The 19,506-nt window shown below is 40.8% G+C and overlaps 1 protein-coding gene across 1 annotated transcript in view; it reads left to right on the top strand.

Annotated features, from left to right (window-relative positions):
* The window catches only part of dnajc10 (DnaJ (Hsp40) homolog, subfamily C, member 10), a 139,542-nt gene that overhangs the window by 40,038 nt on the left and 79,998 nt on the right, over positions 1-19,506 (top strand). Inside the window, 4 exon segments of the mRNA XM_060928986.1 lie at positions 7,500-7,543; positions 7,684-7,815; positions 11,876-11,965; positions 15,604-15,714. Of these exon segments, the coding sequence (XP_060784969.1) occupies positions 7,500-7,543; positions 7,684-7,815; positions 11,876-11,965; positions 15,604-15,714 (377 nt within the window).

Below are 19,506 nucleotides of genomic sequence, written 5' to 3'. Positions count from 1 at the left end.
CACCTCCTGCGTTCCGGGACCTCCCACTTCACAAATTAAGCACTGCCTAAAATCATTACATAACTTATTTAAATAACTATAGGCCTATCATTAATAATAAAACACAGGTCAATCAAGTTTATCAAGCTGGCGATTTCACTCCAAATCAGCAAATCCATTGAATTCCTCATCCTCGGTGTCGCTTCTGAACAACTCTGCCAACTCCAGCGGCAGACGAAGCACCGTTTCCTCTTCTTCTGCGTGGCTGTCGTCAGACTCAGCATCAGCTCCAGTTATTCCACGGTGAAAAAAAAAACATATATACGTCGCACCGGAGTATAAGTCACATGGCCAGCCGAACCATGAAAAAAATTGCGACTTATAGTCCGAAAAATACGGTGTGTGTGTGTGTGTATATATATATATATGTGTGTGTGTGTGTGTTTCTGGACAGATAACTAAATCATTCTAGCTAGCGCTTAGCTATCTTAGCCTTACAGTGCATGGGCTCGACTCCACAGTAGCGAGTATGGAGTTATACACCTAATGTTTTAATCTTACAGAGAAAGAAACGAGAACATATAAAAGCAGGAACAGAGAAAAGATCTGTCCATCTCTTGTTTCACAGATCTATTTGCGGATATCAACCACAAATGATATCGCTGTGACTCAAAACTCTCCGAGGTCAATGCAGAGTCACGATGTTTTCTCAGTGGCGTCGCCATCTTGGTGTGACACAGTTCCATAGTTATGCTAATGAGTCAAAGCCCCTCCCTCACGTATTATCATGTTCAACATATCTTCAAGGCTATTTGTATGAAGAAATAAAAAAAGACTATTGCATCTTTAAGGGAGCCTTAATAATGATGATGATGATCATGATGATGACGACGATATAAAATTAACTAAATCCAGAATAAATCAATTCGTTCACATTTATGACAGCGCTGTTAAATTCTCAAATTTGATTGGTCAGGAAGTGTGGATTTAAAGCTACATTCAACTTGCCTCAGAAGCAGGAAGTTGGAACTCTGAATTAGATTAGATTCAGTAGAACTTTATTGATCCTTTTGGGCGGGTTCCCTCAGGGAAATTAAAATTCCAGTAGCATCATTACAGGATAAACAGAGAATAGAAATAGAGAAAAACTTCTAGATAAATTAAATTAGGTATTTGCAGATACAAATATAAAAAAGAATAAGATATGGGGAAGGGGGGGCAAAGGGGCCAACGGAAGAGGTATTGCACATTATATTGCACATTGTCCAGGATTGTTTATTGTCAGGCTAGAATTACGTCATTTTCAACCTCCGTGTGTTCGAGAAACAAATGGGCAAAAACCAAGAACGTCTCCATGTTCATCTTTTGTTAGCAAAATTCTAAGCAGATAATTCAAATATTCACAAGTTACAGCTGGTCCAGAATTTTGCTGCCCGAATTCTATCTGGGCAGCGCAAATATGACCACATAACACCTGCTCTTAAGGAACTGAAGTGTCTTATTTATTAACCATAAGAGACGCTGTACTAATGTACTGTATAAATGCATGAATAAGCTTATGCCTAATTGTCTTTCTAGCTTGTTCAGGAAACACTCCAGTATACATCAACATAATACTAGGAATTATAACAATCTGGGGGCGTCACGGTGGTATAGTGGTTAGCACTGTCACCTCACAGCAAGAAGGTTCTGGGTTCGAGCCCAGTGCCTGACGGGGGCTTTTCTGTTACCCCTTTTCCACCAAATCAGTTCCAGGGCTGGTTCGGAGCCGGGGCTGGTGCTGGTTCACAACTCGTTCAACTTGCGAGCCAGCTGAGAACCAGTTTGCTTTTCCATAGCTCGGGATGCTAAGAGGAGCCACGTCATTACGTCACTGTATACGTCAGTTATGTCGCTGCATTTGCATAAACCTTGGCGCGAACATCGAAGCAACAACAACAATAATGGATGACTTCGCCTTTGTACAGCTGCTGCTTCTGGCTTTATGGTGCTTCACTGGGATCAGAAACAAATTCGGCAGATCCTATATGTTTTTGTTGATCGACAGGTTTTGAGTGGACGGCGATTATGTTCTAGGACAGGGGTTTTCAAAGTGTGGGAGAGTCAGCCCCCCCTCGGAGAGCAAATAAACAACCGCGCCCCCCCTTACAATTTTTGTTGTTGCTATACTTAATGTACCATTCGTATTTTTAAAAAATGGTTGTTGTACACATTTTTTTCTTTTTCACATTTTAAACATCTGTGCTTTTTAAAACATCTTGTTTTACACATTTTAAACATCTCATAGCATCGTTAGCTAGGACCTCTTGGCAGACAACACACTGTGGCAGTGGAGCATCTTCAGATCCAGTCCATGAAAATCCAAACTTTAAATAATCGTGGTCATACTTCCTTCTTTTTCCAGTCCCCCAGGATTTCGCGGGCCTTTTTTGTGATTGTTGCGGGCTAAAATGTCTGATGTTGCGGGGGTTTTCCAAAAAATCGCGATGAAAGTTGCGGTGTTTTTTAGGTTTTTGTTGCGATTACATTGCGGGAGGAAGTGAAAGTTGCGAGAAATTGTTGCGATTTTCTCTTTTTGTGATTAAAATTGAGTGATATGTTAAATATTAAGTTATTATTGAAAAACTATTGATTAAAAAAACAAAGACACTGAGAAATGGTCCTATAAACAACTTTACCAATATAAAAGATTACCAGGACTACAAAAATGCAAAAAAATAGGCTTTACTTATCCAAATGCACCTGTTGGTTCAAAAGTTAAAGTGCAGAGAACCTCACAGCACAACATGAAGTTACCTTCAAATATAATATAAATGCCTCAGCTTTCATGTAAGAAAAAACACTATTAATACTAGTACTGTGTGCAGGCAGTCTCTCCTGAAGACTAAATTAAACAATAATTATAAACTAATAAAATAAATGGCTCAGGCTTCATAGAAGAAAAAAAACAATTTGAACAGAATCTCACAGTATGATGCTGAAGCTGCCTAAACAATGGAAAATAAAATACCATTTTGGCAAAAATGTTGGCATCCATTAATTTCTTGTATTAAGTAAAAAAATAAATAAAGTGCACACAGTCCTTCACTGTAAACATAACACACTTTCAGTGTTGCCAGATACTGCTGACGTTTTCCAGTCCAAAATATGTTCAAAACCCGCCAAAATGCACTTGAAACCTCCCAATCTGGCAACACTGCGCGCATGCTGCTTCTCTTGAACACACGGAAGTAAGGCGGAAGGTAGTTTGTCGACGTCACCTCAAGACGACGCCAATGATTGGTCAAATTTGCAGGAAAGTTGCGGTGATTGGATATAATTGCAACACCGCCCTGAATTCGCGGGGATTGGTTGAATTTGCGCTGAAGTTGCAAATCGCAACATCCTGGAGGCTCTGTTTTTTTGCTTGGCCCAGACTTTGTCTCCTCACTCACTGTAGCTTTAGGTACTAAAAATCGATCCATTTTGTCTCTCACGTTGCGCCCCCCCGAAGAACTCTGGCGCCCCCCCAGGGGGGGCGCGCCCCACACTTTGAAAAGCCCTGTTCTAGGAGACAGGTAATAACCTAATAACGTTTTGACTCTTTCTTACACTGAATGTGAGATGGTTATGTTAGCCTTTGTTATGAGCTAACATTAGCTGGTGTTATGTTGGCTTTGGCGGTCTTGCTATTGTTGTTGGGCTTAACAACTCCGCCCCCCCGCTGACGTAAGCGGTTCTTTCCTCTGGCCCAGCAGAGAGTTGGTGCTAGCCTGGAACCGGTTTTTCTGGCCCCAGAGCCAGTTCTTTGTCAGTGGAAACAGAAAACCCGGTTCCAAACTAAGCACTGGCCCCAAACCAGCCCTGGAACTGCTTTGGTGGAAAAGGGGCATGTGTGGAGTTTGCATGTTCTCCCCGTGTCTGCGTGGGTTTCCTCCGGGTGCTCCGGTTTCCCTAAATTGACCGTCGGTGTGAGTGTGAATGGTTGTGTGTCTCTGTGTGCCAGCCCTGCGATGATCTGGCGACTTGTCCAGGGTGAACCCCGCCCGCCTCTCACCCATAGTCAGCTGGGATAGGATCCAGCTCGCCCTGCACAGGATAAGCGGTGATGGATGGATGTAACAACCTGTAACTACGCGGCTCGGACAGTAGTTTCATTTGTAATATAAATAACAGGTTTATATTAATGCACTTGTTCTAATACATTACTATTTATTTAGTAACATTTTGTTCACTTGTAGAGCAAACGTGCCATATACTGTAATCTAATAAACTGATTTAAAAAAGTGCATTGTTGTTGTTTAACAGATTGTAGGAGATGTTTATGTAACGGTTATGGAAGGAGTTTCGGGTGTCAGCGCTTTTTAACAGTCACAGTGCTTTGTACAACAAAAGGAATGCAGGAGAGGCTGGCGAGGGAATGAGAACGTCATATGGATATTTAGTCGGTGTCTAAAAGCAGAGCTCCTGATGAGTTTAAGAGCAAAATATTCGCAAGGGCGCAAAATCATGCCATGCGCCAGAAACAACACGATGACATTTATTATGGTCTGACTTGGGGCTGTGCTCACAGCTCGCGATACTCGATCATGCACGATTTTCGGGGGTACAATACGATATCGTTTACTCACTTGAAAATCGAAAATCCCATATATGACATATTTCATGCATGTCTCCCGGTTCTGTAGCAGGTTGTCATCAATTTTCACTTGATTTAAAGCATGTTTCATGCCAGAAGTCGACAGAAATTCATGCTTGCAACTTGTTCCAACCAAAAACGTTTTTATTTACAAATGGCGCTTCCAGTTACTCAGGGCACGCGCGCTAGAAATGAGCCTTTTTTCATCCAAACTACTTTTTGAAACCCTCATTCTGATTGGCTGGTGTATTATAAGCTAGCCAATCAGAATCAGTGTCTTAAGGCAGCAGCATGCCGTAATGGCTGTTTGTTGTCTAATTAGTATCCAATATCTCTGTCATTTGTGCCTTTATCGTCCGACTTTTGTTATTGAAACACAACAAATGATGAAGTAGATAACATCTTTAGACATTTGGTGACCCAAATCTGAAGTTTGCTTGGATAATATCAACTGGAAGTGGCTCAATCGGTATGTTGTTATCAGTAGATTAAGTTTCAATGCGCTCTGCTACAGACGCTGCAAGCCGCTAATTACGTCCCCCATGTCTCCATGGCCTCGTCTCAAGACTCACTGATTTGAATAATTTTGGCGCCAAACGTATTCGCACCCTCTGCTTACAATACATTAAAGACATCGTTCAACTCGATATATCGCGATATATTTGGTACGATATCGTGAGCAACTGATGGCAAACGAGCACAGCCCTAGTGTGACTCTGCTGGGTGCCTGGGGGACAGCAGTGAACCAGCACTTTCATTTTATAGCACTACTACATAGTTACCATCCATTATGAAATTTAATGTGTCTGGTTACATCTCTCGATGTCTACCATGCATCTGTTCCTGATTAGAGCGCAATCACAGCACAGACATTTATATAAGGACTCTGAGTAGAAGAAACCTTTATTTATTCGTCACATGCACACTTCAAGCACAGTGAAATTCATCCCTCTGCATTTAACCCATCTGAGACAGTGAACACACGTGCACACACACCCAGAGCAGTGGGCAGCCACACCAGAGTGCCCGGGGAGCAGTCAGGGGTTCGGTACCTTGCTCAAGGGCACCTCAGCCCAAGGCTGCCCCACGTCTACCCTAACTGCATGTCTTTGGATTGTGGGGGAAAACGGAGCACCCGGAGGAAACCCATGCAGACACGGGGAGAACATGCAAACTCCACACAGAAAGGCCCTCGCCGGCCGCTGGGTTCGAACCCAGAACCTTCTTGCTGTGAGGGGACCGTGCTAACCACTACACCACCGTACCGCCCACTGAGTAACACACAGACTTTGTGAAAGCCTTGTATTTTGTATCACTTTTCTGGTTTTCACCCTGTTTGTGAAGTATTGTATTCCCTCTGATATCCTGTCTGTGCCTCGCTCCACCACTGCCTGGTTTTGTCTCCATTTTGGATCTGTTTGCGAGCGTGCTTTCAATAAAACTCTCCCTGCGAAACTCTTACATCCATCTATCGCCCTTTTACACAATACAAACTGTCAGCTGTCTAACAAGAGAGTGGACTAATAAAACAGTTTTAACTAGTTTTATACGAAACTGTCGTGAATATTTTCTGTAAAATGTGTTCGTAAATCAATAATCCTACGTAATAAAAAAAAAAAAGCAAATTAAAAATAAGCGCCGGATAAAAACCAATCTGTTTTATGGAAATAAAGATGCAGATTTTGTTGGTCAGTTTTTTTTTTTTTTTTTCCTGAGATGCGTCGCCTTGCACTTACAGTCGGGTTCCCTGTGCTGGTACTGGTTCTTCGTACGTACGGTACGAACGTCGTACAATCAAAGCCATCAAAAATTAGGTGGATGTATTTGGCTATAATCTAAGCGATAACAGGAACTAACATTAGATATTAAATACGTACAGTGTAAACAACTACAAAGCACAAAATGTTGCTGCTTGATAAATTAAAACCATAATTGTTGGAAAAATCAGTGCTGTATAAGGCCAAGTTTACATTAGACCGTATCTGTCTCGTTTTCTTCGCGGATGCACTGTCCGTTTACATTAAAACGCCTGGAAACGCCGGGAAACGGGAATCCGCCAGGGTCCACGTATTCAATCCAGATCGTGTCTGGTCCGGTGCTGTGTAAACATTGAGAATACGCGGATACGCTGTGCTGAGCTCTAGCTGGCGTCTCATTGGACAACGTCACTGTGACATCCACCTTCCTGATTCGCTGGCGTTGGTCATGTGACGCGACTGCTGAAAAACGGCGCGAACTTCCGCCTTGTATCACCTTTCATTAAAGAGTATAAAAGTATGAAAATACTGCAAATACTGATGCAAATACTGCCCATTGTGTAGTTATGATTGTCTTTAGGCTTGCCATCCTTCCACTTGCAAGTGGTAAGTGACGCGCATGCCCGACATGCACTAGGATCTCACACACAGTGGGCTCAGTCCCGAATCACTGCTCGTGCACTTCACCCGCGCGCTCTGTGAGCTGCGCAGGGCCGGAGTGCGCACCCTCCAGAGGGCACTCGCTGTTCAGGGTGGAGTGATTTGGAGCGCAGCCACTGAGGAGGAAGCGATGAGCCGCACTGACACATTTCAACTTATGTGCCGAATTAGTCATGTGATTAGCGTATCCGTGTATTGGTGTTGCTGTGTGCACGCTAATCGTTTTTAAAAACGTTAATCTGATGATCCGCTGATACGGTTTAATGTAAACCCCACCTAAGTGGAATAACGTACTTCAGACCTTGCTGTTCTACAAAAACAATCCACTTCAGGATGGTAAAGGCTGGTGGTGGTAACATATTGGATTATTTTCTGTCGTGTATTATTCTTTACTCATTATATACAACTAAAGCAATGGAAATAGTGACTTCGTATTAATTTGATGACTTAGTAAGGGTGTTTTTTATTTATTTATGACTATATAGATTGTCTGGAGTCTCAGACGAGACAGAAACTCGCCGGAATGTTGGTAGGTATTTCTTTTTTTATCATATTTATATTTAATGACCCAACGCTTGGTGAAATGTTTCACTATTCTGTAGTGATCAGAACTGTTATACGGGTAGGTGTTGACATTAAAGTGTGTGTGTGTGTGTGTGTGTGTTGTAGAATGGTCTAGTGAAGGTGGGCTGGATGGACTGCACCTTACACACTGATCTGTGCGAAAGCTTCGACGTAGTGACCAGCACGACGGCTCTGTTCCCCCCCGGCAGCTCCCTCACGCAGGAGGGCAGTGTGCTGGTGAGATCTCGTTTCACCATTGGCTGCTTCTCCTTCCTCTTCTTCCTCACTCTTTTCCTTTCTCTTCTACTCCTTCATCTCTTTCCTCCTCCTCCTCCCGCTCCCTCTTTCATCTCTTCTTCTTCCCCTTTTCTCCTGTCTCCTCCTCTTCGTTCTCGTTCTCCACCTCCAGCTGTCATTATCATTCTGTCTCCATCTGAAAGGTTTTATCTCCAGCTAGGTGATATGATGTAAAATTGTCGCAATATACAGTGGTTTTCGAGGATATCGTGGATATTGTGATATCATCATTCAGCTTAACATTTAAAAAAAAAAAAAAAGGCTTTCAAATGTTAAAAAAAGCCTCTTTTGTAGTGCTAAATATTTTTTAATTAGTATATTAGTGTTTCATATTTAAATTTTTAATATATAAAAAGATGTTTAAAATATTAAAAAAATAAAATGTTTTAGAGTAAAAATTTGTGAAATGTTTAAAAAAAAATAATTTCAAACTGACAAAGCGGCTGAAATTTGTACTTCATCTCAAAGATTTTTAATTGTAAAAAAGAAATGACAATTTTTTGAAAATTTTCTTTTTAAGTGTGTTTTTTTTTTCCCCAAGATAAAATGGTATTTATTTCAATAGAACAATGTATTATACAAATATTCATAATTTTATTTTTTAAAGGTACTACACTAGTGTGGTTTTCTTGGCAGGTATAATGATATGATCACCCACACCTAGTCAGCATTAACAGTGACAGATTGTAATGCTTGTACTTTACCAACTAATAATAATAATAATAATGGCTTAATATCGGAGTTTCCACAAATATGGCTCTTCACCTGATATCAAAGCTAAATATACAGTGTCTTGCAAAAGTATTCATCCCCCTTGGTGTTTGTCCTGTTTTGTCGCATTACAAGCTGGAATTAAAATGCATTTTTGGAGGGTTAGCACCATTTGATTTACACAACATGCCTACAGCTTTAAAGGTGAAAATTGTTGTGCATAAGTATTCATCCCCCCCAAGTCAATACTTTGTAGAGCCACCTTTTACAACAATTACAGCTGCAAGTCTCTTTGGGTATGTCTTTTTTTTTTTTTTAGCTTAGCACATCTAGCCACTGGGATTTTTGCCCATTCCTCAAGGCAAAACTGCTCCAACTCCAAGTTAGATGGGTTGCGTTGGTGTACAGCAATCTTCAAGTTATGCCACAGATTCTCAACTGGATTGAGGTCTGGGCTTTGATTAGGCCATTCCAAGACATTTAAATGTTTCTCTTTAAACCACTCTAGTGTAGCTTTAGCAGTATGTTTAGGGTCATTGTCCTGCTGGAACATGAACCTTCATCCCAGTCTCAAACCTCTGGCTGACTCAAACAGGCTTTCCTCCAGAATTGCCCTGTATTTAGTGCCATCCATCTTTCCTTCAGTCCTGACCAGCTTTCCTGTCCCTGCAGATGAAAAACATCCCCACAGCATGATGCTGCCACCACCATGCTTCACTGTAGGAATGGTGTTCTCAGGGTGTTGGGTTTGTGCCACACATGGCATTTCCCATGATGGCCAAAAAGATCAATTTTTGTCTCATTTGACCAGAGAATCTCCTTCCATGTGTTTGGGGAGTCTGCCACTTGCTGTTGGTCAAACTCCAAACGGGTTTTCTTAAGCAATGACTCTTTTTTTTTTTTTTTTTTCTGGCCACACTTCCAAAAAGCTCCGCCCACTCTGTGGAGTGTACGGCTTAAAGTGGTCCTATGGACAGATACTCCCATCTCCGCTGTGGATCTTTGCAGCTCCTTCAGTGTTATCTTTGGTGTCTTTGTTGTATCTCTGATTAATGCCCTCCTTGCCCGGTCTGTGAGTTTTGGTGGGCGGGGCCTTCTCTTGTCAGGTTTGTAGTGGTGCCATATTCTTTCCATTTTGCTATAATGGATTTAATGGAGCTCTGTGGGATATTCAAAGTTTGGGATATTTTTATAACCCAACCCTGATCTATACTTCTCCACAACTTTGTCTCTGACCTGTTTGGAGGCTCCTTGGTTCTCATGTTGCTTGCTTAGTAGTGCTGCAGAGTCAGGGTCCTTCCAGAACAGGTTAATTTATCGAGACATCATGTGACAGATCATGTGACACTTTGATTGCACACAGGTGGATCTTAATCAGCTAATTGTGACTTATGAAGTGAATTTGTTGGAGCAGCTCTTATTTAGGGGTTTCGTGTGAAAGAGGGTGAATACCTATGCACACTCCAGATTTCTGTGGGTTTTTTTTCCATCTTATTGTTTGTGTCACAATAAAACAACAGTTTGCACCTTTTAAAGTGGTCAGCATGTTGTGTAAATCAAATGGTGCTAACCCTCCAAAAAATCCATCTTATGATGCGACAAAACACCAAGGGGGATGAATACTTTTGCAAGACACTGTAATAATACAGTAAATAGCCAATTTGCTTGAGCAACACTATGATACTAAGAGAGGAAATTGTATCCTCTATCTACTATTAGTAGTAGTATTCAGCTAATATTTATTAATAATAATAATAATAATAATAATAATAATAATGATAGTTGTTGTTGTCATTCGTTCATTCCCTACTATGGATTCAGAAAATTTCTCAGGTTTTGATTTTAAGGCTTCCAGTGGGCTTAATTTCCAACTAGAGAATGCTTATTACTGTTTGTTTGTGTGTGTGCACCCTTGCGTGGCTTGCAGTGACACCTAAGCTCTTTTAATGGCGTTTACTATAAATGTTAGAAGTTAGCTTCTGTAATTGTAACAAAGCTGCCCGATATGATTGGAGTGGTGGGCAAAGCTGTTGGCACTCAGACTGTGGACATTCAGAACTTTAACCACAAATGGTTGTTATCTCGGAGCAGCTTTCAGCTTTGCAAGGAATACGTTTTTCGGAAATCAGTTTGAATAGAATGGACGAAATGGACAGACATGAACGAGCGGTGTGGACATGCAAAGACTGCGTCTGGAAAGACCAAACAATTCGTATCTTATCGACATTCGGCGCCCTGAGACAGCACCGGCCTTGGTTCAGGCCGTTGCTGAGAAACATTTCCCCCTGAAGGTCACTGCCGGGAGACGCTCTCATTCCTCGCATTCCTCTCTAACTCTCCGCGGTCGCCATTTTTACCCCCAGTGTGACAAGCGGGTGCGTGACCAGCGCCTTCATGGCTGCAGGAGCGGACGGCTGCTTGCTTGCACTGGATTACCTCCTCCCCTCCCCCCCTCAAGTCTCGTGTTTAAAGTGTACTTGTGTTGTTGTGTGCTTATGCAAAGGTTTTTTAAATGTTCCCACACTGTACTCCTGACCGGAGCATAGTGGGGGGGGTGTTCTTTTTTTTTTTTTTCCTTATCACTCCTCATGTTGTGTTTCCTTTTTTATCTTTATTCCTGTCTTCCTGTCCTGTCTACCCTATGTCAATTGTATGTTGTATATGTACGGACAGGTTGACGGCTAATTTCGCTGGTACATGTGACTAGTGACAATAAAGGGCATCATCATCATAATTTGATCTTGCACATGACGCTTTTGCCAGATGTTTTCGCAGCTGCCTTCTACAAGTATCTAATAAGTACCTTCTTACTAATATAAAGTACCTGTTATATCGGTCTGCCAGTGCAGCTTTAAATAGTTAGATTATTATTATTATTATTATTATGAATTTACTAAATGTAAAGGAAGTTCTTAAATAAATATTCACACACGCACAGTATTTCTTCACTCACTGATGGCAAGCCAACAGTTTATTGACTAGTTTCAGAGACCGTCATACAAGTTTGAAACCCCCTCACTTGGCACCCTTCTACTTCAAGACACATACCAAAGTCCACATCCTGCTCAGCATATTCGTGCATGACAAGTAAAATACACACAAACCAAAATGCTCTTGCACATAAACAAAGCAGTTAGCTACCGACTTGGAACAAATTTCATACGAAAGATTACCTTAGGTAGAACAAATGACTTATTCTTGATGATCCTTTAACTCTCAGGTAGATAAATGCATCATTTATTTCCACACACTGTCTAAATGGTGTTTTGTTTTGTTTCTTTCCCCTCAGTTTTTGAAGACTCTGGATGCCCGAGAGATTTATACACAGGTGTTGCAGCACATGCCCGACCTGGAGATTCTCACCAAGCAGAGCTTCGAGGTAACAAATAAATAACACGCAGCTTATTTGGCTGATAGATGCTCATCTGAGAATCTCCGGTCTTTTTGGCTAAATGTAGCCAGTGTTTCTCCGGTCCTTTTCCAGCACCTAATTTCATGAGAAGCTTGATAGTTTGTAAACTTACTTACAGTTTAACCAGATAAACTCGGCTTGCGCGCATTCTCAGAGTCCAGGTTGCAGCAGTGTTTCCACAAGTTCAACCATGGTGACCATGTTGATGCTGCATTCATCAGTTAGCAGTTAGTGCACCAACAAATGTGAGGGAACAAGGTGATGTTTTCAGAGCACAAACCCACTCCTCAGCTCCTGTCAGTGTTTTGGCAGCAGTGTTGCTGGCTCCTGTCAGATTTGTCAGAGGTGTGCAGCGTACTGATAGAGCCCAGGCAGGGCTCGACATTAACAGTAGCCCGGGGCAACCATTCAATAGATTTGGACAACCAGACACTCACAAATGCTTGCCCGATCGGGCAACTACCCAAATATGTCAACTTGCGTGAAAAACGATGTTTATTCATTCATATTATGATGAAATTCCATCACGATTTGCGATTGTTTGACTCGGAAAGACCGCGTCCATGTTATCATTACGGGATGTTCAACTAGCAGAATTCACATTTGCACATCGCGGGCTCGCAATACAGTTTCCCATTGCTAATAATTATCGCGTAGTGCATATTCAGTGTTCTATTCAGACCCTCCAGGATTTCGCGATGTTGCGATTTGCAACTTCAACGCAAATTCAACCAATCCCCGCGAATTCAGGGCGGTGTTGCAATTATATCCAATCACCGCAACTTTCCTGCAAATTTGACCAATCGTTGGTGTCGTCTTGAGGTGACGTCGACAAACTACCTTCCGCCTTACTTCCGTGTATACGTTCAAGAGAAGCAGCATGCGCACAGTGTTGCCAGATTGGGTGGTTTTAAGTGCATTTTGGCGGGTTTTGAACATATTTTGGGCTGGAAAACGTCAGCAGTATCTGGCAACACTGCATGATGTGCGAGTCAGTGTTTATGTAGGCTTAAATTCTGTTACTGAAAGTGTGTTATGTTTACAGTGAAGGACTGTGCGCACTTTACATTATTTTTTACTTAATACAAGAAGTTAATGGGTGCCAACATTTTTGCCAAAATTATATTTTATTTTCCATTGTTTAGGCAGCTTCAGCATCATACTGTGAGATTCTGTTCAAATTGTTTTTTTTTTTTTCTTCTATGAAGCCTGAGCCATTTATTTTATTAGTTTATAATTATTGTCTTCAGGAGAGACTGCCTGCACACAGTACTAGTATTAAGTTTTTTTCTTACATGAAAGCTGAGGCATTTATATTATATTTTAAGGTAACTTCATGTTGTGCTGTGAGGTTCTATGCACTTTAACTTTTGAACCAACAGGTGCATTTGGATAAGTAAAGCCTATTTTTCTGTATTTTTGTAGTCCTGGTAATCTTTTATATTGGTAAAGTTGTTTATAGGACCATTTCTCAGTGTCTTTGTTTTTTTTAATCAATAGTTTTTCAGTAATAACTTAATATTTAATATATCACTCAGTTTTAATCACAAAAAGAGAAAATCGCAACAATTTCTTGCAACTTTCACTTCCTCCCGCAATGTAATCGCAACAAAAACCTAAACACCGCAACTTTCATCGCAATTTTTTGGAAAAAAACCCCGCAACATCAGACATTTTAGCCTGCAACAATCACAAAAAAGGCCCACGGAATCCTGGGGGGACTGAATATTGGTATGTCCTTCACTACATGACTAATTACCGCATTACTCGCATGGGGCGCTAGTGTCGATGCTTGTTGATACAGACAGCGTCTGAGAAGGTTGTATAATAAATAAAAAAAATGTAATATTTGGGCAACCATGTTCTGAGTTTGGGCAACCAGATTTCTACAAATGATTGCCCGAATGGGCAACCATGTCTCAAAGTTAACATAGAGCCCTGCCAGGATTATATTTTCAGAGAATAAGATGCAATTTCACCAGGAGCTAAGATCTGAAATCCATTTAAAAAGCGCACCTTTTAATTTCATGAGAAACATTGTATGGTCTAAAGCTTGTGGACACCTGACTATCACACCTGTGGAACAGCGGCAACTGCATCTCTTCATCCCAGTAGGGCTGAGGTCAGGGCTCTGTGCAGGATGCTCAAATTCCTCAACACTAGCTTTGCCAAGCATGGAGCATGCTGGAACAGGTTTGGACTCGTTCCTTGGTTCCAGCATACAAAGACATTACAGACACTTGCGTGGCAACAGTTTGGGGAAGAACCACATTAAGGGTCAGGTCTACATACTTTTGGCCATAAAGTGTACTTTGAGTTTGAGGAAGCAATACATCAATCAGTTTAAGGCTGTCGGGAACGCAACGGGCTTGTTTAAAGGAGTTGCCAAGTCTTGACCAAGAGGTGTAGAAGTATGATCCGTCGCAAGAGCAGAACCAAATCCCTTGTGTGTCTCAACATACTTGGCCAATAAACCTGATTCTGACTCCGATTCTGATCATAATATTGATATCACAGACTTGTAGCACTCGAGTCCAACTCGTGCCCTAATTTTAAGGACTCGTGACTCGACTTGGACTTGAGCACTGATGACTCGTTTAACATTAACTGCATTCGGACTCATAAATTCGAGACGAGGACTTGGATTTTTTTCTTTATTTTTTGTCACATGCCATAATAATTTCCATAAGACATTTATATCTAGATTAATTTTTATACTAATTTTGTGCAAGATTGTCACACCTGCGTGCCTTGGCGCAGGTAGACTCTCGGGCGCGCTCCAGACAACGCACACGCCAAGCGGACTCTCTCTCTTGCGCACAGTAAACGACTCGCAAGAGGACTAAGGCGCAATCAGCACGGCACGCTGATGTGAAAACGCACTTACTTTGCGAAGTATTGAGTTGCGTTTCTGACACATTACTGAGCCTTGTTTGGTTTCCTGATTTCCTGTTTCTTGTCTTTGATTCTGCCGAGTCTACGGTAGCCTGTTTGTGCCTCGCTCGACCTATCGCCTGTTTCGCAGTTTTATGATTTTGCCTGCCGTTCTGGATTGTTTACCGTCTTCACTTGTGTTAATAAACACACCTTCTGCACTTCCATCCGTCTCTCAACCGTCTCTGACAGAATACTTTACACTCCCTGATAAAGAGAAGCACATTCACCTGTTCATACGCCATGTTCAGGAACAAACTAACGTTAATGGCGCTGAAACAGACACCGTCACATGGTGCGGTTGGAGTCTTGGACTCGACTCAAATTTATTTTTTTTTAACGACTCGGACTCGAGACTTGAGGTTTAGTGACTCGACTACAGCGTTGTAATATCGTCGTATTGCCCATCCATACCAAGCCTTACATGAGGTGGAATTGCAGTTCACATTTGTTTCAAACATAAAGAAGTCACGGCGACTGACTGGATTCATCACTAAATCATCGCCAAATCAAAACCTGCTGTTGCCGTATATATTCCGGAGTATAAGACGCACATTCATGTTTGTAGTATAGCATGCGCTGTGACTCTACAAGCAGATCAGACCAGACAGAATTTCTGATGGCTTGGATTATAAGTGCACTAATTGTCCTTTTTCTGAACGTGATTTCAGGACAAGTTGGCTCGACACCGTTGGCTGATCAGTTTCACCTTTGGGGAGAAGAACATGGCCACCCACGAGTACAAAAAGCTCAGCACTCTGCTTAAAGACTCCCACATACAGGTTAAAGCGTCTTCTAGTGATTCAGCTGCTCTGTGTCAGTTTAAAACCATATGGGGGGGGGTGTTAGCCATCACTCACCTCTGACTAAAATAGAAAATATGGATTAAAAAAAAACCCTAAATGCATTTTCAGTAGTGATTTGAAAAGCAGGGCTTTCACTCATATCTAGAGGAGGATATTACACGATTACGCGAAGACATGAAGTTTATCTTCAAGTGCTGAACATATCCCCGAGTGAGCGAAGCGAAAATATTTTCAACGCGAGAAGATAAACTTCATATCTTCACGCCACTGTGTGATGATGTTTATATGATATGGACATTCACAAAAAAAAAAACCCCACAAGTTAATCAAAGGAATTTTAATTTTGAACCGGTTCACCATTTTGACATCTAGTCAGCGGGAAAACACTGCGAGCGACCTCATCGGAGTGAAATATCAGGAATTGTTCTACGTATAGAACTTTTTTTTTTTTTCAATGGAAGAAAAGCACGTGTTCTAGACCCTTCTAACAGGTTTCATTCATTTGGTTTGATAGCATGCAGTATTGTTAGCATATCGCTCATCACTCTACAATCACCAATGGAGAATGAGCGTTGAATATGGTTTACGATATTGCATGTTTGTCAAGACAACATGACGTCACACGTCGGACATGTAAAACATCCGCGCTAGCGAGCGACTCTGACAATTTGTAAACAAATGTACACTACCGTTCAAAGGTTTGGGGTCACTTTGAAATGTCCTTATTTTTGAAAGAAAAGCACTGTTCTTTTCAATGAAGATCACTTTAAACTAATCAGAAATCCACTCTATACATTGCTAATGTGGTAAATGACTATTCTAGCTGCAAATGTCTGGTTTTTGGTGCAATATCTCCATAGGTGTATAGAGGCCCATTTCCAGCAACTCTCACTCCAGTGTTCTAATGGTACAATGTGTTTGCTCATTGCCTCAGAAGGCTAATGGATGATTAGAAAACCCTTGTACAATCATGTTAGCACAGCTGAAAACAGTTGAGCTCTTTAGAGAAGCTATAAAACTGACCTTCCTTTGAGCAGATTGAGTTTCTGGAGCATCACATTTGTGGGGTCGATTAAATGCTCAAAATGGCCAGAAAAATGTCTCGACTATATTTTCTATTCATTTTACAACTTATGGTGGTAAATAAAAGTGTGACTTTTCATGGAAAACACAAAATTGTCTGGGTGACCCCAAACTTTTGAACGGTAGTGTAGCTGCCAGGTTTGCTTCGTTAAAAAAGAAAAAATACGGAAGATTTTGAGAGAATTTTGAAAGAGAAAGACGTGTTAAACACCCGAAAGGAATGTGTATGAATAATAATAATGATATTGGCTGGCTTTTTTCGTGGGATATTTTATATATATATATATATATATATATATATATATATATATATATAGAGAGAGAGAGAGAGAGAGAGAGAGAGAGAGAAAGGGCTTTCGCGTGACGTCACCGCACCGCGAGATTTTGTTAGGGCGCCATATTGGAAGACCAAGTACACATCTATGCAAGTACCTGCATACATAAAACAAACTACACCTGAAATGTAGCAGCAAATTCTCTTTTATTAACATTTTTTTTTTTTTTTTAAGATTTTTTTGGGGCTTTTTTCACCTTTATTGGATAGGACAGTGTAGAGACAGGAAATGAGTGGGAGAGAGACAGGGAGGGATCGGGAAATGACCTCGGGTCGGAATCGAACCCGGGTCCCCGGATTTATGGTATGGCGCCTTATCCACCTGAGCCACGACGCCCCCTTTTATTAACATGTTAACAGTGTTTTCTTTACTACATTAACAGTTGTTCCATTCTATGAAAGACCTGTTCAGAATTTGTTCATTAATATCTCATATAATAATCAGTGCAGATTAAATGAAATTCTCCACTATCATGTTAAAAAAATTATAGCACTTGACCACTATTGCAATCTGTATTCATGCTGTTATGGATTTTTTTATTTCATAATTTATTTTTAATTTACGACTTATCTCATATATATATATATATATATATATATATATATATATATATATATATATATATTTGAATTATTTGGACATGGGGAAAAACTAATATTTAAAATCCAAAGAGGGATGGAGGGAGGAAAATTAAAACAAAAGAAAGAAATGAAATATATAACATAAATGTGATAAAATTAAGGATGTTTTTATTCAGTAAACATTTAAAAAAATGTTCTACAACACTCTAGCCTAGTGACTTACCAGTAACAAAATGGTCTGAACATATTCTGTACTGTTGTAGATTTGAAGTATTCAGATCCACTCTGCGTAAAGCAGCTAAATCCTCTCGCTGTCTCCTGGCAGAAAGCTCCTTGGTTTGCTCCCCTTGTGTCTCAATCACAGCTGGTATTCTGAAGAAAGACTTCTTTTCACCTTTCCCATCAGCTTTGTTAGAACCCTAACACAGCACAAAAGTTTACTATTGTAGGTTTTTGATGATCCAAGTGCCTCGTGGGTTCACATACCGCACGCTGCCGTTATTTCCCCCTAATCACGAGTTTGTTGGTCTTCCAATATGGCGCAGGGTTTGTTTACTTCCGGTTTCGGGTGACGTCAGTGAAAGGGGTGTGTGTGTATGTATATGTGTGTGTGTGTGTATATATATATATATATATATATATATATATATATATATATATATATATATGGGTCTGTCTCAGAAACTGGGTACTGTGGGGGTGATGTTGGTTTTAATTTGAAATAAAATGATGAAAGAAATAATACAGATAAAACTAAATCTTTGATGTGAATACTCTATTCAGAATTTGGCAAAAATTCTGCAAATTTGTGGAAAAATGGCGGCTTGATCTGGGACATGATAAATGGTTGACTACTGTACATCGCATTCCCTTAAAAAGGTTGTAGTCCACTGAAAAGTCTACAGCTATCACTAATTGTATTTTAAACTGTAACTTTATACACCTAAGGATCGGTGCGCTCACAGAATAATCATAACCGTAATAAAACATCATGCAAAATATTTGATCACCGTTGTAACTCCGTTTTCCGCAAAACCAATACGATCGTGTGTTTTGATCTAAATGGAAAACCTCAGGGTCAAGGTCACGACCTCACCAAAAGTAGTAACTTAAAATCACTACGCCATATAAAAATTTAGTTATAAATCTGCGATTTTGTTTTTTTAAAACGAAAGCTGAAAGTTAGGTATAGAATATGTTTCTTACAGAATACGTTACGATGGTAGCTGGTCTTGTATGAATTTCTGAGCTATAAAATGAGCTGCGGTCTATTTTTTACCGTAGCGTGTTATTTGTGTGCGGAGAAGGACACACATTAACAATTTGCATGTGTAGAATGGAATTTTCCACTCCAACAGCTAGAAGTTGATCGTGCTTCCATTTGCGGTCTTTCTGTTACGCGGGTGATCTGTTCGGACGTTATCACTGAAAAGGTGAGTTTTGACTGTTTTATTTTGTTTTAGTGTTGCAGTATAAGGCAACAGAATGTTTCTTTTTCATCTTACTTTCATATTTCGTAGTGTTTGCGTATTTTTGGCCAATATTTTGCAACCATGGTCAATTTAGATCGAACTTTTGATACAATAAATCTACTACGGCCAGTCATTTTGCCCCGCCCCCGCCTCGCGCTCCGTCCGGTGCGGTAGTGATGTCCCGTTGCTCGCGCGCTGCAGCAGAGACCCACGTGACCTTCAGCCAGTACAGTCGCTGTTCTTTTACCACCGCCGTTATTCTCATCTTTCCGGTGTGTTCTTGATTTTTCCATTGTG

Source organism: Neoarius graeffei, chromosome 9 (genome assembly GCF_027579695.1).
Source record: "Neoarius graeffei isolate fNeoGra1 chromosome 9, fNeoGra1.pri, whole genome shotgun sequence".
NCBI classification, from domain to species: domain Eukaryota; kingdom Metazoa; phylum Chordata; class Actinopteri; order Siluriformes; family Ariidae; genus Neoarius; species Neoarius graeffei.
Note: the sequence above shows the minus strand (reverse complement) of the source record. Positions and strands in the feature narration are given on the sequence as shown.